Source organism: Crocodylus siamensis, chromosome 8 (genome assembly GCF_052110815.1).
Source record: "Crocodylus siamensis isolate JL-2025a chromosome 8, ASM5211081v1, whole genome shotgun sequence".
Taxonomy (NCBI): Eukaryota; Metazoa; Chordata; order Crocodylia; family Crocodylidae; genus Crocodylus; species Crocodylus siamensis.
The window spans coordinates 78,167,755-78,193,257 of NC_143402.1; the positions used below are offsets into that span (position 1 = coordinate 78,167,755).

General features: G+C 50.7%; 1 protein-coding gene across 1 annotated transcript in view; it reads left to right on the forward strand.

The window, feature by feature from the left end:
• The window catches only part of NPLOC4 (NPL4 homolog, ubiquitin recognition factor), a 35,847-nt gene that overhangs the window by 6,940 nt on the left and 3,404 nt on the right, over nucleotides 1-25,503 (forward strand). Inside the window, exons 4-15 of the mRNA XM_090061664.1 lie at nucleotides 315-494; nucleotides 2,828-2,876; nucleotides 3,751-3,845; nucleotides 4,934-5,057; nucleotides 5,705-5,884; nucleotides 8,973-9,059; nucleotides 10,652-10,723; nucleotides 11,377-11,503; nucleotides 13,931-14,091; nucleotides 22,232-22,303; nucleotides 24,409-24,504; nucleotides 25,069-25,185. Coding sequence (XP_089917790.1) covers nucleotides 315-494; nucleotides 2,828-2,876; nucleotides 3,751-3,845; nucleotides 4,934-5,057; nucleotides 5,705-5,884; nucleotides 8,973-9,059; nucleotides 10,652-10,723; nucleotides 11,377-11,503; nucleotides 13,931-14,091; nucleotides 22,232-22,303; nucleotides 24,409-24,504; nucleotides 25,069-25,185 — 1,360 coding nt within the window. The remainder of the gene's footprint in view (nucleotides 1-314; nucleotides 495-2,827; nucleotides 2,877-3,750; nucleotides 3,846-4,933; nucleotides 5,058-5,704; nucleotides 5,885-8,972; nucleotides 9,060-10,651; nucleotides 10,724-11,376; nucleotides 11,504-13,930; nucleotides 14,092-22,231; nucleotides 22,304-24,408; nucleotides 24,505-25,068; nucleotides 25,186-25,503) is intronic.

A 25,503-nucleotide genomic window follows, 5' to 3' on the forward strand; every position in this document is an offset into this window, starting at 1 on the left:
AAGGGGCCACCCTTCGAAATAAAAGCCACAGCAAAGTGCTGAGCAGCTCATCCATCACTCAGCAGCCTGCTGTGAATGGCCCAGACATGAGCAATCCAGATTTAGTTGTACCCCGCCCCTTTTGATCAGAAGCTCTTCCAGGCTTTGAGTGTTGGTGCCCAGGCATCTGTACAAAATACATGTGAATGTAGGCAGAGCAATATCAGAGAGCTAGGCAAGTAATACATTTTATCTGCTGCTCAAACTGTCTGTGCAGGAGATGGGGCACATCCCAAAACAATGCTTTTGTGTCACTTTTTCCCTTCCACATCTAGACATGGTGATATGTTGTTCCTGTATCCCGTGAGTCCCGCTGGCTCTTCCTCAGAGAACATGGACATCTCTATCTCCCAAGGGTTGCGCCCCATGGGTGCTCCCCAAGTGGTTGAAGATGAGATTGACCAGTACCTGATCAAACAGGATGGGAAAATCTATAGGAATCGGGACCAGCAGCTGTAAGTACCGTTGGACTTTCTGACTGGTTTCCAAGGTCAGCCCTGTGCCTGGTGCTTCACACTGTATGAAAATAACTATGCAGTGCAAAACATAGCCAGCAAACCTGAGAAACAAGCTGCCTTCTGAGCCAGCACCCTGCCCCTCTGCCTGCACGTGCGGTCCCTGCCCATGTCCCAATTGATTTAAGTCTGGCCCTGGCAAACCGAAGGACAAAGCTGTTTCCAAACCTGAAAGGCCTTTTGCCAAGGAGGACCTGCTAACATCCCCCCGCTCGAAACCAAGATGGCTTCAAGTGTGTTGTCCCTGCTTTCCACTTCGCCAGTACCTGTGACCGCATGCTCCTAAAGCAGTTGGGGCTTTGTAAGTGAAGGGGTATTCCAAATTTCCCTTTAGAGACCCATTAGCGACTGATGCACAGCATAGACTGCTGCCTATGGCAGCCTAGTGCTTACAAAGGAGCGGGCTTGCATTCTGCCCTACCGATGATTTCCACATGGTCTCAACCTGTAGCTCCATGCTGCACCAGTTGCATTATTCCTATCTCGGGGTGATAGGCAAGGGTTGCACACCATGGGAGGAGCACTGGGGAAAAAGGCTTTGTCAATGAGGGCTGTCCTTGGGCCTTCCATGAGCAATTGAAGCTCCTCACTTCACATCCTAAAACTCTTCCCTCCATTAGAGATATTAACTTAAACCTTACCAGCGCTTCTGGGGTCCCCCACAGACACTGCTCCAACTGTCTCTCCACAGTAGTTCCTTGACATAGTATCGTAAGGGGTCAGAGAGCAAGCATGTTACGTGAGAGCTCTTGTGTGAGCTCCGGGCCCAGCAAGCAGTAAAAAGCCCAGAGGGCAGAGGAAATGCTCTCTAGTGGCTAGTAGGATCTATACCTAGTTCACTTTTGGCTCTCTATTGTCTTGGGCCTCAGTTTCCCCTTCTATAAGGGGAAGCTACTTGCTTAGTTTGTGAGGCATGGCTTTCCCTGAGAGCCTTTGCTGGGAGGGGTGCTTGCTGAGCTGTTCTATTCCTGTAGGAGTAATAAATATTGCATTGAAATAGGTGCTAATTAAAGCCAAATGAGAAGAAGTCTTAGGTCTCAGTGGCTACTCCTGTCATTTATTACTCACTGGAGAAGGTACATGCAGCTGTGACTTCAACGCCTGCCCTCAGCCTCACAGCTCCATCCCCGCAAGAGAAATCGCTTCACAAAGATGTTGAGCGAAAGCCAGATAGGGAATTTTTTTAAGATGGAAGCCCAGCCCTGTCCTCTTGTCTCCACGAGCTTTATCTCTAGTGCCACAGCAGAAAGGGAGATGGGAAAGGCTTAGCTTTTGAATGGAGAATGCTCCCTAAGCTTCCCGAGCATCAATAAATGAGGGAAATGTCACGTCATTATTGACACAACAAAGGCAAACTCTGTCTGGTAAAAGCAGCATCTTTAGTTTGACCACACATTTCCCGAAGAACAAACATAGGTATTGTTCTTAGTGGGGAGGCAGTGCTAACTCTAGGTAGTTGTGACGAAAAGCTCCTGCCCAAGATTTTGCCCATATTTGAGGCTGCCTATCAATCCAAGCGTGATGGGCTGCTGGCATTCTGCTGAGTGCATTAGCGGCCTTTTATGTACATTATCTGCCACAATGCCTCGTTAAAAGCAGCCCTGAAACTGGCTCCCATCCATATCTTCCTTGTGAGAGCCAGTAGCCGCATTCATCTGCAGAGGCTTTCCCTGAATACCCATCACTGTCCAGTTGTTCTTATTGCTGCTGTACCATTCCTTGTTCTTTTAGAAGGTCACCTCGAAAGGGGAGTTTTCCCCCTTTTTGTTTTGTCTTCAGTCCAATAAGACTTTGCCAGTCAGATAAGCGCGTTTCTCTCTGTGTTCCTCGACTCCGTGAGCAGCTGATTTAAAAAACAAAAACGTGTGTGTGTGGGTTTTGTTCTTTAAATGATGCCTCCCCTCTGCCATAAAGGATTGTCTGTGCTCAAGCCCGGAGCCAAATCCAAGTTGTGAAAAATTAGAAGTTCTAATTTGAAACTGGTGTGTGTGACTGCTTAACAGAGCTGCCTGCCAGTGGAGCAGATAGATTAAGAAATGTTTGATCTTGACTTCAGACACGGGTTAAATGCAAGATCTTGCTTTCAGCGTGTGTGAGAGGATTATTCGATGACCCCCAGTATAGCATTCGGTAATGGACTAGGAATTGTTTGTGGCTTAGGACTTAGATAGCTCTTCCAAATCCCTCCGTTGAAGGAGGCTGTAAAAGCTGGCCATGAATAGCTTTTCCATTTGGAAACATGGCTGGTGATAATTTTGCTTCTCTTCCCACAGATGTCGACATGGCCCCTTGGGTAAATGCGTGCATTGCGTACCACTCGAGGTAAGGATTTGAGATCACTGTGGAAAACAGCAGGGAGGTGGGATTCTGACTCAACTTGTTTTTCCTGCTTAAAAATCTCTTTTTACACCTCTCTCTGCATGATAGCGGTTCAAGGAGGCAGAGCCCTGATGCATTTTACCTGCAGCCTTCTGGCCATATGAGTCCTACTGAAGAACCAGCCCTTTGGCCATAGCACAGGCCTTGGATTTATGATGCTGTGGAGGCATCTGTTTTTCTGTGTTAATGGGTTTTACAGAAAGTGCTTTCAGAAGCTCAGGCTATTTAGTGCAAGACTTCCCCCCCTTCCCTTCCCTCTCAATTTTCCTCTGGATATTTCTGCCTCTCTTTGCCATCGCTTCCCTCTCTCAGATCTCAGCATTTCTCAGCAAAGTCCACCGCACCCTGTTTAGAGTACAACCAGCCATAATAACACCTACTGCTACTCTGATCTGTTGACTTCACAGTGTATAACAACAGTCCTCCCCGCCCCGCAGAAGGCTCCACAAGTTGCTGTGGTCTCTTTCTCTCAAATAGCCTCAGAGTCCTTTGACTTTGTTGGATCAGCTGGTCTTATTTGTCGTTATATTAAAAAAAACCCGCTTGCCTCAAAAGCACAAGGCTGCTAATTTGTGGAGAAGAATGTGCATTTTGAACAAATCTGAAGCAATAATAAAACTTGCTGTTGCAAAGCCCTGCTGTTCCTGATACAGTGGTAGGCTGCCATGGGTGGGGGGGAAAAAAGAGCTTGGATGTCCTGATCGGTTCCACATTGGGAGCTGGCAGAACTGAATCTAGAACATCCATTTGCTGGATGATCAGTGTGTTTTCAGACAGGTGTCTGACCTGGCTTTCCTTTGTGTGGTGTTTTTGGCAGCCTTTTGATGAGGATTATTTAAACCACCTGGAACCTCCTGTGAAGCACATGTCGTTCCATGCCTACATCAGGAAGCTGACCGGCGGAGCAGACAAGTAAGATTCACAGCTTTTATAGGCAATGAATTGTAGAATTAAGGGTCGCTTCCATCTGCAGCAGGGTAGGTGCTTGCAAGCAGTGTTGCCAACGTTGAAAAGAAGGTCACGTGGAATGAAGTGAAAGCCTGATGTGATCAATGAGCCAGGAATCTGGGCCTCAAACTGAAGGGAGGAGTGGGCTGAGACCGGGGGTGAGTCTGGGATGCTTTAGCTCCAGTCCATTGCTGTTTATGTCAATTTTCAGATTGATAGAAGAGCAGAGATTAAGAGGTCATTAGGGCCACCTCTTCCTCTGCCACCAAATCTTGCATGACCTCACCCAAACCCCTTAGTTTCTCTGTGTCTCTGGCCTGCAAAGTGGCATTTTCCCTCCCTCCCTGGGGGGTTCTGAGCCTAAATAGATCAATAGAAACACTCCACTACACTGGAGAAAGGGGCCAGGGTAAGTACCAGAGTGGGGAAATGCCTGCCCTGATATTTGTGTGTGTCTCTCTCTCACCCAGGCAGTGGGCACCAGGTGCTAACCTCAGAGTGAGGTGCATACTGCCCCTCCTGCCCCTGAAGAATTGCATGTCCCCATCTCCAAAGCTTGGGGCAGAAAACTTGCCAGAATTAGGACAGGCAAAGAACTGAAGAGTGTGGCTCCTCTTCCCCCCTGCGTGCTGTCCTGGGGAGATAAGACTCCAAATGCACATGCTCTCATTTAAGGAGGGCAGCACCCTGCATGGAGCTCTGTGGGCACACAAAGAAAGCTCGTGCTTTGCCCATGCTGTAGGACATGTTCCTCTCTATATGGCACATAAGCTGTTCCAGCTGAGTTTAAAGGATTCCTACCTGCTGTGGCAAGAGCAGTGGCTACTAAAGAGCTGTCCAGCTGTTAGGCTGGCAAGGGTCAGGGTTTCTGGCTTCCAGTACTAGAACTCTGTGGGCTGTACACAGGGATCCCAGGCTCCTCATGCCTGGTGGGGTGTTTTCTGGAGAAGTGAAGCTTGGGAAGCCCATTGCACATGAGGGGCTTTGCTGGCTAGGTTTTGGAGGAGGTGGAGGCAGGCAGTATGCTAGCTAAAGCCACCTTTCTTCTTCAGGGGGAAGTTTGTTGCACTGGAAAACATCAGCTGCAAGATTAAGTCCGGTTGTGAAGGGCACCCACCCTGGCCAGAAGGCATTTGCACCAAGTGTCAGCCGAGCGCAATCACTCTCAACAGACAGGTGAGACCCATTGCTGGGGACCCTTTGTCCTTTCAGACATCTGAGGCATTATTCACCTGCCACATTTCTGGGAGAGGAAGAGCTTTGCAGAGAACAGCTGTTGCAGCACAGAGCTTGTGCAGAGGCAGTGGCTGTGCTGATCTCTAGCTGTGGCAGAGGGGCTCTGAAGTGTGCCTGACTCAGCCATTTCCCCTTTGGGCAGAGGACAGCTGGATTCCCACATGCTAGAAGGGTGAATCTTGGCTTTTCTCCATGTGCAGCCCCAGACCACTTGTACTCTCTCAGTGTAACACACTGCCTTCCCACAGTCTTTCATAGTCACAGAAGAGTGTCAGATCCATTGTCCAGTGATTTGGGATCTGAGCCCCCTGAGAGTTTTGTCCTTAGTCTGCTGCCTCTGGGGGTGGGAAGAGGTGTGCTGGACCTGCCCCTTGGAGCAGAAAGGATCAGGGGAATCTCAAGGGGAGGCAGCAATCCAGCTAGCTCTGCCTTCCTTTCTTGGCATTAACAGCCTCTCTGACCTTCCCCATCACTGGTGGATTACAGCTAAGGTGGACCAGGGGGCTTTGTGGGGCGGTGGGGGGCAGCACACAGTTGGGTTGGAAGAAGTCTGGAATCGACCTGAGGGACTTGCTTTCTCACTGCAGAAATACAGGCATGTTGACAACATCATGTTCGAGAACCACACAATTGCTGACCGCTTTCTAGACTTCTGGAGGAAGACAGGGAACCAGCATCTGGGGTATTTGTATGGGCGGTACACAGAGCACAAGGACATCCCTCTGGGCATCCGGGCTGAGGTTGCTGCCATCTATGAACCTCCACAGGTAAAAATCACTTGGGATGAGATTATCACATGTCTGTTCCCTGAGCGTGGGGAACACAGAGCCCACTTCCACAATCCCATTTCTGATGGGAGATCCTAAAGACCCTGCCACCTTAAAATCGCATTGTGATGAGGGGAGCAGTGGTTAGCCACGTTAGTCTAAAATCAGGCAGAAGACAAGGCAGGCCGCCACCTTAGAGCCTAACTGGTTCAAAGAGGCACGGACTTTCATAGGCAACAACTTGTTGACTCAGATTATCGCCACTGAAGGAACCGGACAACTCGGATCTTCTCTTTGCTGAGAACTTTAACATGAAAGCAAAAGTAGGCTTGTACCAATGACTTTCACTTTGGGGTTTCTGAATTGCTGGATTTCGAAGGCTTTGCTAAGGAGTGCTTTTGCTTTGACAAATCTTAAAGCCTTTTGGAGACATTTGCTGCTCTTAAGTTCAGCAAAACCATTTAACAGTGTTGTATCAAAAGTGTCTTGGCACTGTCTGCACAAGTCAGAATCAGAACATGAGGGCTGGAAGGGAGCTCAGGAGGTCATATCTAGTCCGACCCTCTGCTCCAAACAGGACCAGCCCCAACTACATCATCCCAGCCAAGGCTTTGTCTGGTTGGGTCTTCAAAGCCTCCAAGGATGGAGGCTTCACAACCTTTCTGGGTAACCAGTTCCAGTGTTTTACTACCCTCCTCATGCAAAAATTCTTCCTAATATCTAACCTAAACTTCCCTTGCTGCAGCTGAGCCCGTTGCTCCTTGTTCTGTCATCTGCCACTGCTGAGAGCAGCCCAGCTCTATCCTCTTTGCAACCCCCCTGTAGGGAGTTGAAAGCTGCTTATTAAATCCCCCTTCAGTCTTCTCTTCTCTAGAATAAATAAGCCCAGTTCCCTCTGTCTTTCCTTGTAAGTCATGTCCCCCAGTCCCCAAACCATTTTTGTTGCCTTTTGTTGGACCCTCTCCAATTTGTCCCCATCCTTTCTGTGGTGGGGGGCCCAAAACTGGACACAAGACTACAGATGTGGCCTCCCCAGTGCTGAACAGAGCGGAAGAATCACTTCCCTTGACCTGCTAGCAACGCTTCTACCGACGCAGCCCAGGATGCCATTAGCTTGCTTTTCAACAAGGGCATACTCTTGGCTCATATTCAGTTTATGCACTGATGCTGCCCAGGAAAGAGAGCTATGCCTATGGCAGAATGCTTGAAACTCGACATGTTTTTGGTACCTTGTATTTTAGAGAAAAAGTCAGCATTTTCATTGCATCTGAGAATGTAACCAGCTGTTTCAGCAGCCTTCCCTTCGGGGTTTGGGATGCCTCTTGGTGAGCTGGTCATGCTTCTTTTCAGACTGATTCCTTTTACTAGCTTGTCACTTAGTTTCTGCTCTGTCTCTGCTCTGGCATTTGGGTTTCTGTTTGTAGAACCCGAAGTGCAGAGAGGATATGAAAATGCAGTTAAGAGCTGTCATGGGTGAAAATCGCTAGATGGCGCTGGTCACTGTGCCGGGAACCCTCTGGCCTTGTCTGTGCAGGGCCTGCCTTCTTCGGGACTAGCATTTCCCAGTTGTTCAGTCTTTTATGTAACTTTAGATGGGTCAGATCCTCTGGAGCCTGGAAGTGGAAGTTGAATGATACAACCAAGAAGTCTTGAGCCGCAGAGAGTCGTGCAGCAGGAAGAAAATGCAGGGGCATCAGAAAGCGCCAAAGTTGGGCTTGTTAGAGTATCCAGACTCACATTCATCCAGAATGGAACTGGGCTGCCAGATGTTTGGCCTATTTGAAACTCAGGTGCAAGGTCACCTTGGCAGTGCTTGGGTGTTGTGGCAAACAGCTGTTTGGAGGTCGTGCTGTATGTGTCGTGTACCATGTTACTTGCTAATAAAGATATAGGAACACAAAGCTGGATTGGAAGTGAGGTAAGCACCATAAAGTACATCAGGAGGAGCACGGGAAGCAGCAGCTCTCATGTAATTGCTAAACTGCAAGCTGCCTTCGCACCAGGCATAAGCATCTATGAAGCCTGTAGAAGGGAAGGGAGTGGAGTGGAGTTTGGGACCTTTGTCAGCTGCAGTGTGCAGTTGATGGCATAGAAAACCTGCCACGCCCTAGGGACAAGGGCAGGTTTTTGGCCTGAGTGTGATTCCTTGCTTTGGAGCTGTTGGGAAGGTCAGTGTGCTTAGCCTGTGTGTGGTGGGCGGTAGGGAACTAGATGTGTGTGGGGAAGGATGGAGCATGAGTGCTTATTACTCCTGACCTTGGAGTGGCATACAAACTTTCTTGAGGTGAGTGGAAGGTATCACAGGATCCTTAAGTGTCTGCTGTGCACTCCTGTGAGCAGCCTTGCCTGTAATGTCTCTGTCAGTTCTGGGCAATGCCAGCACAGTCCATCACATCATCTTGCCCTGGTGTCACTCTTCAGCCCATCTGTGTTGCTGGGATCTGCAGGTTTGGAAATTAATGTGCTCCCTGTTGCTCTTCCTCTACATCAGGGTTTTGCTAGGAAGTTGCCATTATCCCACGGAGAGAAAGCTCCACTGTGGTGTTTGGCAGAGAAACCCCAAAGCCCCAACTGCTGGCTCCTAGATCACGCCCAGATGGCTGAGCTGTGTTTTCCAGAGCTGGAGGGGAGACCTGGGCGGGTGCTCTTGGAGTCACTGAGTTTCCTCCCTGAGCACTGCTCTTGCATTCAAACTGACACAGCCAGAGCCTAAAGCTGGCAGGGTGACTGGGACTTGGGAAAGATTATATAATCTTTGCCTTTCTCCAGGGTCTTAGAGACGGCCAAAGGCTCGATTTTTATGCAGGCATTGATAAAGCCTTTCATTCACGAGTCCCATTGTGCTTTGCCAAATTAGCCTAAGTAATCCCTTGGAAGGGATACTTCCACCTTTGGCACTAGGTTTGCATTCATTTAATTCAGATGACTTTCCAGACCTGGAGTGGGAAACAGAGCCTGGAAACTCCCTTTCCCAGTCCCTTGTCTTTTGCCACAAGAGCATCTTCCTGAAAGGGCCAAACCCATAAGAACAGTACTTGTTATCTCTGAATTCGTTGTGGGTCCTTAATTGCCTCCTGTTCCCTTGCAGATCGGCACACAGAACAGCCTGGAGATCCTAGAAGATCCCAAAGCAGAGGTGGTGGATGAGATCGCTGCAAAACTCGGTCTGAGAAAGGTAGCCAAGTGTTGTCGGAGAGTGTGGATTTCAGAGCCAGGGTTCTCTCTGCAGCAGTCACGGGAGGCTCATCTGGCATCAATTCTCTTCAGCTTCCTGGGGTTGAATTAAGACGGGATGCATTCTGAAACCTCCTCTCGGGTGCCAGAAGCTTTTATGTTTTTAAGTGTTAGAGAAAGATGAAACCGTTTCCCTCAGTGCGAGTATTGAGCAGGACAGCAGGGCTGCTCTGTATAAGCCAATAGCCCTCTGTCTTAACATCAAAGGATTTAGAGGAGCAGGAGTACAGCTCTTCATTTCTCTTCCCTCCAGTGAGCACTCTCTGGTAGCACCTCTGTGGGAAGTGCTAATTTAACACAGCTGTGGGTGGAGTTGTCTTTTGGGGGTTTTGTCCCTTTTCTGTGAGGGTTCGTGTTCGACCACGTAGAGCTGAGGCTCTGATGGTTGGAATTCTCCCTCCATGCAACTGTTTAGACTGCCCATGGCAAGCGTGATCTTGCATGCAGGGTTCAGCTCTTGGGCCACTATTTCACTTGGGTCTGCAACCTTGACTGACTCAAGATATAGTGATTTCAGCATCCTCTGCCTGCTGTTGGCTTTCGGGCAATACTGAACTTTGCCTTCTGTAAGGACAGTCCTCATAATGCCTTGCAAAGGGGAAGGTTCAGGTGCACTGAGATTTTCTGAGGTTGGTTTCTCTTGTGCCTCAAGTCTTGTCTTTGTCCTTCAACCCACAAATGTCACTGTGTGGGTTGAAGGACAAAGACAAGACTTGAGGCACAAGAGAAACCAACAATGGTGAGACCTTTCCTTGTTCTCTGAGCTCTTCACGCTGGCATCTGTTGCAAGGAATTGGTAGATTCTTGAAGTCTGAGTTGTCCCTTATTTTCCACATCAGATTTGTTAAAATTGCATAGATTAAAGTGTAGTTACAGATCTTTGGTTGCCCATCTGTGGTGCACACTTTGTCTACTGGTTTTACTGCAACCATGCAGCAGCATTTTGTACTTAGATCATAGAGAAGTAGGGCTGGAAGGGACCTCCAGAAATCATCTAGCCCAATCCCCTGCCTGAGGCAGGACCATCCCTCTCCAAACCATCCTTTACAGTCCTACACAAACCGCCATCAACCCTGACACAATACACTTGAATGGCTCAATGCTGTAGAAGGGAAAGGCAAGGAGGGATTGGAATAAGAGAGATGTGTTTTAATACAGTGGAAAATAGTGAGTAAATAATCTTCTAATGAGGGCAAGCTGGGATTCAGGATGCACCAGACATCATCTGAACCATTTTGTTACCTCCTGTTGTTCTTGATGCTGCTTTGCTCAAACAGTTGAGCAACAAATACCTTTTGCAGAGGGTTGCAAGAGGGGGAAGCAGAGAGGTCTACCTGCAGCCAACAGATTTCTCCTGTGGAGAGATACCACGTGTGGATTGTGTTGAGATAAGCTGGATGCAGCTTGAAGAGCTGTTTCCTTCAAGCAGTGAACTAAAGGCACTTGTGGGCTGGTACAGGGAGCTAGGGGCCTCTTGTACTAGCAGGGGACATATGTCTTTTAATTTTTTTGTGTATAATTATTTTGTTACAGGTTGGCTGGATCTTTACAGACCTGGTCTCTGAAGATACTCGGAAGGGAACAGTTCGGTACAGCCGAAACAAGGTGAGATGCAAGCGTGGCATTACAGGTGATTGGGCCATTTGTGTAGCCTCATGACCCAGAGAAGTTTAAGGCTCTGGCAGAGGGCCGGGTGTGTGCTGTCTCTGGAGCAGTTTGTGGAATATGGAAGGAGCAGAAGGCATGACCAGTGACGTGTCTCAGGAACCCTGTGCAGGTGTACGGGGGGAATGCAGGGTTGTATGTGAAGTCTCTTGACTCACTCCTTATGTGAATGTGATCGAGAGGCTCACAGGAGTGGTCAATTTAATCAGTAAATAATCAGAACATCCCTTGGAGGCTGGACAGCAGGCTGGCCTCCACTGGCTGTCGTATGAGACTTGCATGCTGTGTTTTGGCTCTGGATATTCATTGTCCTCCACCCCTGTGATTTGGAATTGATATTACCCTTCCCGCTGCCCCACAAGATGGGGAAACTAAGGCATGGTCTAAAGTGACTTGCCCAGGATTATACAGTCAGGAATGTGAACTGGGGATTCTCCAATACCCAGCCCCATGTGGTATTTGTGGTATTCCCTTCTCCACTCTCACAAATGTCTTGCAGAGGAGCCTAGTTTAACAAGCTATCACTAGTTTACCTTGGTTGCACGTAACTTGGCTCAGTGTTGTTTGCTGTTTCCTTCCCCTCCTCCCCACAGGACGCATACTTTCTAAGTGCAGAGGAGTGCATCACAGCAGGGAACTTCCAGAACCAACAGCCCAACATATGTCGCCTGTCACCAGATGGACACTTTGGATCCAAGTTTGTCACTGTTGTGGCTACAGGTATGAGTGGGCACAGGGCTGTCCTGTCCTGGACTGCATCTTGACCTGACATCCTTCAGGTTGTCTCCCTTGAATCTTGGGAAAAGCTCTTTTTTGGAGTGTTCAAACTAATCGTGTGCAATAGATTTCTCTTGTTTCATGTGCTAATGGAGCTGGACTGTTCTCAGCGGGAGCAGATAACAGAACAAGGAGCAATGGGGTCAAGTTGCAACAAGGGAAGTTTAGGAACCAACTTCCAAGGAAAGTGGTGCTTGCTCCTACCCTGGGAGTCTTCAAAAGGAGGCTAGATAATCACCTTGCTGGGGTCATTTGACACCAGCGCTCTTTCCTGCCCATGGCAGGGGGTCAGACTTGATCTGCTCAGGTCCCTTCTGACCCTGCCAACTATGAAACTAGGTTGGATATCAGGAAAAAATTTCTCACCAGGAGAGTGGTGAAGCACTGGGACAGACTTCTTAGAGAGGTGGTAGACTCTCCATCCTTGGAGGTGTTTAAGACCCAGGTAGGCAAAGCCCTGGCTGGGATGATGTAGTTGGGGCTGGTCCTGCTTTGAACAGGGGTTGGACTAAAAGTGACCTCCTGAGCTCCCTTCCAGCCTTCATTGTCTATGATTCTAATTGCAGCTTTTGCTGTATTTGATCCCTTAGGTCCCACTTCCTGATTAACCTCCTCTTAAGTTAGCTCCATATTAAGCATGGGAGAAGGCTAGATGATTAGTGAAAGGCTGCCATGCATGGGACCGTTCCAGACCTGTTGTATCCAGTAACAAGATGGTACAGACAGTCTCCTGGAAAGTGTTGGGGAAACCATGCCCTGGCTTCCCAGGTGAATTATGTCCAGTCCCCCATCCACTTGGATGATAGAGACAGCATACAGTGCCACAAGACTGTAGGCGCCTTGGGAGTTTACTCTGCATGGTTCACAGTAAGGCATGTATCAGAATAAAGCAGTCTACATGCCTCCATCGCATTGGCTGCAGGGATCCCACAGAGAGCTCTTTCCAGCTCTTCTCTCCAAAGACCCCAGCAGGATGCTCTGCCACACATGGTCAATGCATGGGGATCTTGGCATGTGCTGGGGAAGTCGTAGCATTACAAATTCAATCTGCCCTTCAGCTCTGTGAGATGCCCCAGCTGTGTTCATTTAAGGCATCTCTGAAGCAGATTCCCCATGTTGTGTTTTGAATGATGAGAGAAAGCACAGCTTCCACACAGCACCCACTATCAAGTGGGGTAGCCTGTTGCCTCCTTTGCTGAGCCCTGAGCTTCCAAACTAGGCCCCAGGCATTTTTCAGTAAAAAAGCCACCTTTTGCAGTCACCAGGCCCATGAGATCAGACAGCTGCCTGACACATTCCAGGTAGTTAAGCACATCAATCTTTCATTGCAAGATGAATGTGTATCTCTCTCTCTGGTGTTTTATTGAGGAATTTATCATTAGTCTTGTTCAGGTCTTCTTTGTGCTTCAGCTGATGGTTCATTTCTAGGAGCGTTTGCTCCAGAGCACTGCGTGACAGGCTGGAAGTTGAAGGAGATGGGAACCGGTTTTCTTTCTCTGTTCCAGATAACTTCATTTCTTTTTCATTAAATCAGCACATCAGGGTTCTGTTTGAATACTTGATTTCTTCCTTCTGCGCAATGTAAATCTAATTATGCAGTTTGTCTCAGCTGCTTTGCCTTTTTTAAAAATCCCCTTGGTAATTTTCATTTCCCATAGTAGACCCTAGGTCCACAGATAGCTCCACTGTCCTGCCATCTCTGTGCATTCAGTTCTCCTTCAGCTTATGTTCTAATGGTGCACAAGGTGTGATCCATGGTAGCTGCAGCTAGTCTCAGTTTCCAGGCTTTCGTGTTGTAAGAGTCTTTCCAGTTTTTCATGAGGAGTTGGGTTGGGTTGCCTAGTTTGTGTTACCATGTGGTCAGCCTATGTTGTTGCACTCTGGAATTTGCAATATAAACCTTAATGCCAAGTGCACAGATATCTAACAGAGCTGTTGAGAAGACTGCACACTGTAGTACTCTGGAGAAGCCTCGACCCATGCTAGTTTGAGGACCAAAGGAGTAGCTACTTTAGCATGGCACTTTCCCCAGCTACCACCCCAGCATGGTGTTATGAGCCCTACTATGTCCTGAACTGAGTTGTGGAGAGCTTTGGTACACAGAGGGGACTACAGGGCTCTGACCAGAGGCCCCGGGATTGATGTCTTGGCCCCATTTAAGTACTGGTAAAAACCCAGGGCTTCACTCCAGTAAATGCCCTTGAAATAGTGCACAGTCTAAAGTAACATAGGGAACATAGGGAATTCTTACCTGAATGCACCTCCAGTATAGCCAGCCGTGCTCACCAGTGGGCGAGTAGTTGGTTCAGGTCACATTGCCTCTCCACAGTGGCTTGCTCCAGTGTGCCAAGTGGTGTCTCTCACTTCTAGGTGGTCCCGACAACCAGGTCCACTTTGAGGGTTACCAGGTCTCCAACCAGTGTATGGCGCTGGTGCGGGATGAATGCTTGCTGCCGTGCCGGGATGCACCGGAGCTTGGCTACGCAAAGGAGTCCAGCAGCGAGCAGTACGTGCCTGATGTGTTCTACAAGGTGAGAGGTGGGAGCTGGCAGGAGGAATCTGGAGGGAGAGCGGTGGGGAGATGACAGGAAAAGTTCTGGGCCTGGAGTGAGCCTGTCCTGCTGGGCTGAGGGCAGCTCTGAGGTCCCAGGATGCTTTCAGCAGTAACTGGTCACCACGTGGACATGGTGATTGTGTGAGCTCCTTTTTCCCCTCTTGTAAAAGTGCTCTTTGGGTCTCTAGTACAGTGGTAACGACAGGATCTCCCACTTCTAAGCGGAGGCTGCAGGGATCTGCCTCGTGACTGGAGTCAGCACCCTGAAGTAACTGCGTGCCTGGCACTCCTTGGCTGTCAGCCGCGCCACTATGTGGGAGGGTTTGAGTTTAATTCCCAACTGCATATATTTGCCTCCACCTCTGCCAGTGAGGTTTACCTGGCAGGTGCACTCTAGCAAAATACTGTAGTGGTAAAAACAGCAAGGGCTAAACACAAGGGTGAGGGATCTTTTTTGCTGTACACTATGTTTTTGAGGTGCCTACAGAGGAGCAGCTGCCACTGAACCATAACACAGCAAGCACTAAGGTGGGAAATACAGCCATTGGGCCTGCAAGAGGAAAGATGCAGCCCCTCCTACCCAACAGAAGGGGAGCTTGTAGTCTGTTGAGTGCAGGAGCAGGGGACAAGGAGTTAGCAGACTTGTTACAGGGTAGGAATACAGCTTTGGCTTCTCCCATCTGTCTTTGCTAACATTAGTGCCTGCTAGTGGATCCCAGGCCTCAGCTGGAGAGCATGTTCCAGACCCCTGGGACGCTTCATTAGTGCTGTAGTGGGACCTCCTGCATGTGCAGAGGGTGTTGCTCTAAATGCAGCTTGTTAGCAACGAGCCAGCCTTCCAGGGCCACTCGACAGTTGTTCCCAGAGCCTGTCAAACCTCTTGCAGCTGCAGAGTCAGGTTGGCAGTGTAGTAGCAGGACCTCTGGTGAGCAGAACAAAGCTGCTGCTCAGGAATTTGCTTTGCTGCCTCCTGGTGCTTCGTGAGCAAGGATGGGAGAAATAATGAATGGGTCTTGCAGGTATGATCTTGTGTGTCCCAAAGTCAGGAGAATCCAAGATGAGGAAACAACACCTGCTTGGTGAACATCTTTGAGGGTTTGCCCCAGGTCCCTCTTGATGCCCGCAGTCATCTTGCTCTCACGTCCCCCCAATAGCTGTGGAACCCTTCGCAACCAGCCTTCTTCATCTCTCAGGCAGTCTTCTCCCATGCCAAGCGTGCACTGTTAAGCTGGTGTATGTCCTCAGCCACTTGCCATCAGCACACAGGAGGCTTCCACACCCTGACCAGCTGATGGCCCTTTTGGCAACTTGTTATGGGCCCAACATAAGTGCAATGATGCCTAATGGTGCGGTTGTACCTGGCCAGAATAGGAGGGCACCGCCTGCCGTGAGTACAAACCCAGCATGCAGGGCTTCAGCTTGGAACAAACAGATTAGGAGAGAGGCACACCAAGCTGTGCCTCTACCTCTGCTTTCTAAATGAGTGTGGGCCTGGAACAGGAGCTGAAGGGCTCTGCATTGCATGCTCTGCCTGTCCCTGGTGATCAGAGCAGCAGGCAGCCAGTGGGTGTTCCAGCAAGTTCTCACTCCTGGTTTTAATCTGAAGCCGTGGAAGTAAACAAAATGCTTGCAGATGACTCTGGTATTATGCAGCCATTTCCGGGAACCAGTGAATCACTGGGTCAGGCTCCAGATTATTTCATAGATTTTATAGCTCCTGCCCATATTTGCCTCTGTCCTGCCATCCCATAGGAAGGCTGGAGGACTGGGCTAGTGGGTGTCATTGTGCTTTAGACTGAAACATGCTTGGATGCAACAGCGCTTGTATTTTGGAACGTTTTTAACTTGAGGGAAAGCTTAGTTGCTCCTGCTTTTAGAGACCTTCTGGGTCTCATTAAATGCAGAAGGCCTGAGGTCAGAGACACTACCTCATGGCTGTTGGGCTGGTGACAGCAACCTTGGCAAGGCCTCACTGAAGCGTTACACGGGGGTGGAGGTCCTGGTGGTGTTTGGCCTTGCTGTGAGAAGACAAAAGTCCTTCAGCTGCGTACCCAGTGCCAGAGCCCTGCAGTAGCTGGGCAGCATTCAGCTTGGTATCTGTTTTCTCTCCCCCCGACTTGCATCAGTGGCTTTTTGCTTCCTGCCCTGGGCTGTTGCCTTGCGCTCTTAAGCAGTTGTCGCATCTCATCTCAGGCGGCTGTTTCAGTAGCAAAAGAAAGTAATCCATATATTTAGATGTGGCTTGTGAATATCTGCTTGAAAAGCACTTTAGGAGGAAGTATACATTTATTATGATTGGATGAGAACCAGCATTTATGTAGCATGGGATATTTATAGAACAAACTTAGCTCCGAATACCAAAGAAGCGGTTGAACTCTTGTATCCGTGAGTTGGGTGAGAGGATCGATGCACCCAAGACATTTGCCCACAGAAAAAGGTAGTTGCATGTAGAACTGGAGCAATGTACAGCAGCTGCCCTGCTGCCATCTGCTTGATGCCCAGGGAGGAGATCTGGTGTCTTTGCCCCTAATGGGTGTCATCTTTGTGTCTGAAATAACTTTCAGAAATGTCTGGATTAGTAGGGAAGGCTGCGGCAGGGATCAAAGCCACACAGCTGGGAAGCGTTACGGAGAGCGTGGCAGGTTGGAGGACTTTGGCAAGCAGAAACAGAGGTGCTGCAAGGGGAACTAAGAGCCCTCTTCAGTCATTGAGCTGGCGTGCATCAAGATGTGTTCGCGGGATGGGGTCAGAGCTAGCAGGGCCCTCGGCATGTGCTGCAGCTGCTGCTGCTGAGGTTCCCACGTGAACGAGCGTGACGCAGCTCGGTGACCCATCAGCTGCAGGTGTGTCTTAAATAACACAGCAACGGGAAAACGCATGGCACTGGGATTGCCCTGGTTTGGAAAGGGAAGTACTTGCTGAAGCCTCTGGGCAAGCGGCTCCTGCATGTCTTTCCCATTCACTTCATGCTGGACTCTCGCCCTACTGCTGCTCACAGAAAACTTCCGCTCAGCCTTGGCAGCACAGCGCTCTGAGTAGGGAGATTCATTCCCTGGCACGTGAAGGCTGTACGTTTGCTCCAGAGCTTTTAGGACTAGGGATATAAATTACTCTGCTAAATAGCTTCTCCTGCCTTCATCAGCCTGGAAGGGAAAAACCCCCACAGGGGTCGAGCTGGGGCTTTCTGGGTGTCCCAGTGCTGTGTTTGGTAAGGCTGGAGCACTGGGTAACCCGCATCTAGCCTGGCTGGCACTCCTTAGCCCCTTCTCCTTCCAGACAGACTTCCCAAGGAGCCTCCCTTCTCCGGACACAGGGGCAGGCAGTCAGGTGGTAGCCGTTGGGCGCATAGTGCTAGAAACAATGTCACGTTCACCTCCTGTATAGTTCATTTTTCAACCGGATGAGCTGCAGGAAGATTCCTCTTGGGATCAGAGTTGTCGAAGCCTTGGGTTTGTTCTGGTAAAAGTCCTTGCCTTCTGCCTTGAAGCAGACTCCTCCGCCTGGTCCCATCTGGTTCTGGGAAATAAGTCTCTCCTTCTCCCCCATTCCTCCCCCCTCCTCACCTGGAAGCAGGGCCCTGCGCATATGTTTAAGGCTGCCTGCGTGCTGTGCTTGTGTCCGTGGCTGCATGGTGCATAGGTGCTGCAGGCTCCTCGAGTTCTCTCAGCGCAGCTGCTGAGTTCACGACTTTCCATGACGGAGCTGGCGTCTGATTGCACACCCCAGCAGGCTCTGGGCTGCAGAGCTCTCTTGAAGTCTGTCGCAACACCGCAGGACTCTTGCTCCAGACTATTTCATGGCTGTCTTGGCATTCCATCCAGTGGAGCGAAGAGAGCGCGCGCCGAGTTTTATGGACCCTTTGAAGCATCTGAATGGCAGTGTTGTTAGCGCTTTCGCAGGATATGGCGGCTGTGTTGTGTTCAGGCACGTACCTGTGATCTCACCAGCAGACCCGGTGATGTCATGCTTGCAAGCAGTTAGGTTTTACGGCTGCAGGGGAGTCGAGATGAAAGCCCTTCCCCATGGCACGTGCATCACTGGAGGGACCTTCGCACATCATATTGCAGGCTCTTAGGTCTGGCTTTCACATTTGGCCTCAACCAGCATTTCGGCCTCAGCGCATCTGCTGGTGGACCTGGGTTTCAGCTCAGGGAAACGCAGTTTCATCCAGGCCGTGGCCCAACTGGGAGCAGTTTGCAGCTTTTTACGGAGGCCAAATAGGATTACGAGCCCTCATCTTCTCCTTGCCCAGACTGCGTTACGGGTGCTTGGTGGGGAGCAGCCTTCCCGGTCGGTTGGAGAGGCCCCTTCCTGGAAGTCCGATAACTGCATTCCTTGCAGGGGTACCTCACAGCTGATTTATTGGAGGGACCCTCACTAGTTATGGTGACGGGAGCTGCTGGAGCAACCAGAATATTGAGGAGCCTTCTCTGAAGGGCCAGTAATATGCTTTGCTCTCTTAGGATGCAAACAGGCATGATATTTGTCCTGGGATAAGCCATTTTATCCCAGCACAAAGTGCAGTCATTCAGACACCCATGTCCATTGTCCTAGGATAAATCCTGGAAAGGTTCTCAGTGTAAGAAATACTAACAGTTCATCCAGCGATGTAGCAAAATGCACCTGTGCAGTTATCTCCAGATTGCATCGCTGAACCCGTGGCAGAAAGGCGACAATGCATTCAGCCACTCACTGCACTAAACCTTGATTAGAAGGGCGATGTGTGTGCATGCCAGTCCCGGGATGGCTCATGTTCTGGGACAAGCACAGGCACAACTTCTTGAGGGACAAATGCAATGTCTCTTCCTACCTTGCTCTTCTTGAGGCTGCTGCAGGGGTGAATGGTGCTGAGAGGCCTCTTAAGGTCTGAGCCAGAGTGTGGACCAAGTGACGTTGCCATGTGTCACCTTGAATCTCATACCTCAAAGATTCTCCCAGGTTGCAAAGGAGGCTCCCCTCAGACTCGAGTGCTCTCGCCAACCTGGGATAACCTTGTGGGAGGCTGGAAGGAGATGGGTAGCCACCTTGTTGTGGGAGCTTGCCACAGTAGTTAGCTTGCAGTGGTAAAAAACTTGATGGAAATTCAGAGGTTGCCCTGCGTGAGCTGCCCGGAGAGACCCTTTTTGTCATCACTGCCTGGCCTGTGCAGGAAGTACTTCTGGTGCCCAGAGGCCCTTAGCCCATCTTTAAATGCTGCCTAGATTTGTATGCAGCACCTCAACCATGATTAAATAATCCAGAGCAGGCTGCATGGATTTGCATGTCCTCACTGTCCTTAGACTATTTGCACGGTTGGGGGTGATAACAAGCTAGCCTCATGTTCAGTAGGTGCCGGTGTTTGCACACAGGGCTCTGTCAATAACTCCCGCTGGCATCGGTCTGCTGCTAATTGTACGGACTGGTTCCAGAAAGGACCCTGGGAGTCCCAAAAAGAGCCCAGATGTGGAGTGCAGCATGTGTCAGCAGAAGCTGGACAACAAGTTGGGGCTCCTGGGTTTGGTTTGTGGCTTTCTGATCTGCTGCAGGACTGTAGATAAACGTCTTTTCCTTTGAACCATGAGCTTCCCCTCTGTAAAGTGAGGTGTAAATCCCTAGGAGCTGGAAAGCAGCATTGGAGCAAGCGCAGCCCCTCGTGAGGCCAGAAGCTTTGGCAAACCCCACAGCGATACGAGCAGAGCAAACCCAGGGCGTCTTGATCGTGTAAGGGCAGCCCCAGGGGAACGAGAGGTCTTGGAGGCTGCTCAGCTCTGGGAACAAGGTTCTCTGGTCCATTTAAGAAGGAGTCACCCTCAAACTTGCCCTCATCCTCAAGCAGATTGTGGTATCTGAAAACGCTTTGAGCCGAGCCTGCGATGCCACGCTCCCCAATGCGCTTCGGCACTCGCGGTCCTGCCGCCAGCGGATTCACGGCCTTCTTCCGCAGAGACGAAAGCTACAGCCTGTTCGGTCGAGCCGTGCTGAAAGCATCCTAATCACAGGCACCGATCTCCCCTCCTGTCTCCAGCATGATTCACGGCCGGTTCCTTTGAGGCCTTCTGCTTGATTTCTCTCCAGATGCTGCGTAGACTCGTGCCTTCATTAACTCCTTGCTGCCCTTTTTTTGGAGCCACTGCCGCAAAGCACGGCTCGTATCCTGGTGCAGGCACTGGCAGCCTCGAGTTCCCAAGCCTCAGTAATAACGCACCACATGTGCAGAGCAAGGCTGCGGAGGCCCTGGCGACTGCCAGATTCAGATGAAGATGTGTCTCTCCCAGCAATGTTCCCAGCTTGACATTTGTTAAGGCCTATAAAATGTAATTGCCTAATAAAATGGCACCCGGGGGTTGGCGGAGTGTGGGGGGAGGTGGGTGCCGGCTCCGCTCATAGCGGAGGGGGGCACAGATGCCTCCTGTAGCTCAGGGAAGTTGGGTTTCACTTTGGTAGTAACAATTTAGAGAAGCTCTTTAAGGCCTGAGTAGCATGACATTAAAAAAGGAGGCATTTAACATGGAAATCCCCAGAGGCACAGATTAAAACGAACAGGTGCTGGAAAAATGTTTCTGCATATTAGAACTTAATTAGATTTGAAAACGAATTCCAGATGGGCTAATTATGTGTGAGTTGTTGCAGGTTCTTTCTTGCCGGGGCAGGAGTGTGTTTGGGAAGCTGATTGAGCCTGATTGGATTTGATTCCTGACGCACTCTCGCAGTATCGCCGAGCTCTGGAAACAGGCCGGCTCTCGGGGCCTGTGATCCCCCGCTACTCCTGTCAGAGCCACAGAGATCTAAGGGCACGAGCCACCGGGCTTGTTGCTAAAATAACCACAGGGCCAACAACCTGTCACGTTCAAGGAGAAGAGATCCTTATCAAGACTGCCTTTAAAGAGAGCTTCAAAGGCGGGCAGGTGGATTCTTCAAAGGGAGCTCTTTCTAGGGACATCTGATGTGCAAGGAACTGCGGGCTGCCGTTGTCTCCAGCATGCCCGGGCGAGCGTCCGACCGGTCTTGGGACTACGGAGTGTGAGAGCAAGGTGCTGGCTACAGCACTGCATGCTTGTTTCCTATCAAGGCTAAAGTAACCGCGAAGCAGTGAGGGAGCAGGGTTGGCATGCACAGAGATGGGAAAGAAAGCTTTCACCAGGCTGGGGCCAGGGCAGCGCTTCTCCCAAGTCTGTTGCTTTTGAAGGCACCATCTTAGGCACACTTTCCAGCATCCTAGAGTGGACCCACTCTAACTGTGTTGCTTGGGTAGGCGGGGGGCAGAGTTCATGGCCTTCACACCTTGCTTCCTGGCACTGGCTTGAAGCGTGCAGAGGGAGAGGGGTGGCTGAATCTGCTTAGCAGTCAGTGGGATCTGCCTCCCAGCCACGCTGGCGTTCGAAAGCTTAGCAAATGTAAACTTTTATGTAAGGTCTCTGATTGGAAATTATGGATGTATAATTTATATATGGCTCGATGAATGATTTATAACATGTTAAGTGATGATTTAGGTAGAAAATACAGCCCCCTCTTACAGAATCTTTAATGAAATGTGTCAGTTCTTATGAATTTATTTCTGAAACCGTGTTTGAACTCAGCATGTTTGACATAAATCAAGTCTAATTGTCATTTTGTGATTAATGAACATATGCTGGCCGTTTTTCTCCATAATTAAACTTTATGTTCAATTCATCTGGCAAAGCAAAACAAGTTGAGGTTCTCACATGGAGCTTTTTCAGGGCCGTGTGTTTTGGACAAAGCGGTTGGTTTTCCATAGTCATGAACACCGGTGGTTTCATCAGAGACGCTGGTGGTTGGCTTGGTGGGGCATCCTGGGCCGGAAGTCAGCCGTGTGTTTCCCCCAGAGTGGCAAAAGGGCTATTTTTTAATACTGAACATGGCACCTTCACCCTTCGCCCACAGAGATCCCTGCTGGACCTCTCTGAGGAGCAGAGTAGCTGCGTGAAGGATGGCTCTTATAACCAGAGCGGCCTTAAGACAGCTCTGCATCTGCTTTCCTCCTGGTGACAAAGAGCCCAGTAAAAAGACAGGCCTCAAAGTGCTTTTCTGTATTTCTTCTATGTCTGCTGCCAGAGCCTGTGTGCCATCTATCCTGCGCTGCCTCTGTGCTGTTCAGTAACAAACTCTTCTTCTTTCAGGACATAGACAAGTTTGGCAACGAGATCACCCAGCTGGCCCGCCCACTGCCTGTCGAGTACCTGATCATAGATGTAAGTACCCACGTGCTACCTGCTTGTTAGCATCGGGACGCAGAGTCCAGCCCCTCCTGCACCACAAACCCTTTAGACAAATTCAGGAGCTCTGAGGGGTAAATCCTCACTGGCTTTCTGGAGCTCGCTCCTATTGGGCTAAGCTGGGCAGTGCAGCCGGCAGCTGCCTGCGGGTAGTTGTAGTGCCCTGTAGGTGGGCAGGGTTTTGATGCCGTAGAAGTACACTGGCATCCTCAGTACTCACCGCTGAGCACCTCTCTGTATTTGCAAGTGCATCATTTGCACGAAATGAAGGAAGCGGCCAGCCCCATAGACCTGCTAGGCATTGCATCACCAGGAGCCAATTAGGACGCTCCCTTGGTCTCTTCACAGCAGTAATTAAGAATGTGCTGCTTAGCATGGCCCCTAGGTGGGCTGGATTTATGCTCTGAAAACACCTTGTGCCTCCCCGTGGAGAAGGAACCCCAGTCTGAGCATGCAGGGCCCATCTCCGGGTCTTGAGCTGGGGTGTTTCCTGGGAGGGTCGGTCCCCTGAAGGGCAGTTGGCCTGAGAGCCCCATCCAGTTCAGAAGCCTTGCCAAGGCCATGGGGAGCAGCATTAAAATCCTGCTGCTGCCTTTCAGTTTTAATGGGAGCTTTACTGCCTGAGAGCAGGAGGCAGGGAATTCAGACGGCAGCAAGTATCGTGGGAGCTGGTGCAGTGCCAGCAACAATTAAACCCATTCAGAGCACAGGGCAGCTGCCACCAGCGCAAATCTGCGGCATCCCAAGCACGGCGCCGGGAAAGCTCCAGTGTGGGGAGCTGGCAGGCTGAGGGCTCACGTTCGCTCTTCCCCTTCTCCGCGTAGCATCCGCCGCTGCGCGTGTTCCTCGTTAGCTGCGCACGCACTGCGGGCCTAGTTGTCCACTTTGCATGGTGAAATACCACGTTCAGGATAGCGGGCTCTGGTGTTTGCCCCTGCAGCTGCCCCAGCCCAGTCGACAGCCCAGGAACGTATTTATTACCCGAGCAATCCAGGCATCTGTTTCTGGACTACCTGGGGTGTAATTAAGCTGGAAACAGATTGACAGAACAGACACTGAGGAGGAGCCTGGGGTGATGGAGAGCTGAGTTTCTGAAATGTCTTGTTTTCTGAAAAGCCAGTGTCCCTCCTGTTAACATCGCAATGCAAACCCTTTCTGCCTCTCACCTCAGTTCTGGACAGCATGGATTTGTGATTGAAAAGCCCTTTGTTAATGCGTCTTCAAAGGGATTGGGTGTGAAGGCACCTCGCTAGCCCATCCCATGGGTTTCAAGGAGAGACTCAGGTGTGGCCTGGCTTATTGGCTGCCCAGTTGCAAAGCGGGGGAGCCGTTCGTGTGCTCCTGGGATTTCACACATTCAGCTCCATGTAGGTCAGCACACGAGGCACAGAGCAGCAGGCAGCATGTTGGCACTAGAGGGCTCTGTTATGCCATGGGAGACTTTCCAGGGCCTGGCCACCACTGGCAGAAGCCTGCGAGCAAAGTCCCTGAGAACTCAGGGGAGGATGGGGAGTCCTGGGCAAGGCGACAAGGGCACTTCGCAAGATTGGGAGCAGGCATTTATGCCAAACCGGGGAGAGGGGAGGGGGCTCTTCCCACGCTGAGACGTGTGATTGCAGTGGAGGAGCATCCTCAGGGCTTGTGCTGCTGTGTTCCTGGTGGCTGCACCCTGCACTGGAAGCGCCCCTTCTTGGCATCACACCAGAGCGAGGCAGATGGACGCAGCCAGGGCCTCTCTGCCAGCAGCTCCCTGAAGCCATTCGTCCTTCTTGGCATAAAAAACCCAGAATGAGCCTCCTTCAGCTTCACCAGCAATAGGTTCCTCTTCCATTGGTTGCCAGACCAGAGATATGTTTGTGGATGCCTGCCCCAAGCCGGGGAAAAGGGGAGCACAGGGAAGACCTGTTAGTTAGGGCCAGATCATGTGGCCTGAGCCATCCACACCCACACAACTTGCGAGAGTAGCATCCAGCCAGGAGCACCCAGCTCTCAGAGCCGTGGCCTGGCCTGTCCCCTCCCCAGGTCATGCAGCGCCACACAACATCGCCACAATTCTCACACGTTCTGCTTTGGGTTTTCAGATCACTACCACCTTCCCCAAGGATCCGGTTTACACTTTTTCCATTTCGCAAAGCCCGTTCCCCATCGAGAACCGTGACGTGCTGGGGGAGACGCAGGTGAGGAGGTCCAGACGTGTGCGCGGTAGCCGCATGCCCCTGTGCCAGTGTGTAGGTTGCTGCCCGCCTCTCCACCTCTGACAGGGCTGGGGCAGGCTGCGTGCAGCCCCCTGCACCCCCTTGTTGCCGGACTGCTGGCACTCAGAGAACTTTGGCTGTGTTCTCTGAACCGATCTGAAGAGCCTGAAATGTTTCTTCCGCTGAAAGAGATCCCAGATAGCGCTGAGCGGAGACAGCTGCTAACCGGCCTGAACCACATGTGAGCTGGCAAGAAACAGCACAGACCCTGGGTTTTTTTCAAGTAGCAACGTGGGTTTTCTCAGAAAAGGGTCTCCGTGGAAAGGGGCAGGTTCTCTCCGAGGTGGGCCATGCAGCGCACTCCTGTCCACTGCCTTCAGCGTCTAGGATTCGTGGGGTTAGGAGATCTGGGGAATGCAGCAGTTGCACAGACCCCGAGAGCCCTTTTCTGGGGTTCAGTAAGCCACCGTTCAGCGGAACGGCAAAGTCCTGTTTGTTGCTTGGTGGAGGGGCTGACCTCTGGGGTTCTCCTTCCCATCTCTGCAGGATTTCCACAGCCTGGCCACGTACCTGTCCCAGAACACGTCCTCTGTGTTCCTAGACGTCATCTCCGATTTCCACCTGCTCCTTTTCCTGGTCACCAACGAGGTCATGCCTCTGCGGGTAGGTAATGGGAGGGAAGCCATCCTGGCTAATGCCCAGAGCACCTAGTGCTTTTAACAAGCACTGGGTTACAGACTGGGGCTGAGCTGCCCTGGGCTAGTAACCACAGCCGGGCCCTGCTCTGCACAGAGGGAGGAAAGCACTGCCTGGCTGTCAGCCTGGGGCAGGTTGAGAAAATGCAACTTTATTAGAGGAACGATAGTGGAAAACAGTAGGGCAGGAGCTGTGAGCACAGGGATTCCAGCTCGGGCCCGCCTGTTTCCCAGCACTGAGTGGGCGGCGACTGCTAGCCCAGAGCCGGGCTGCAGAGAGCAATTT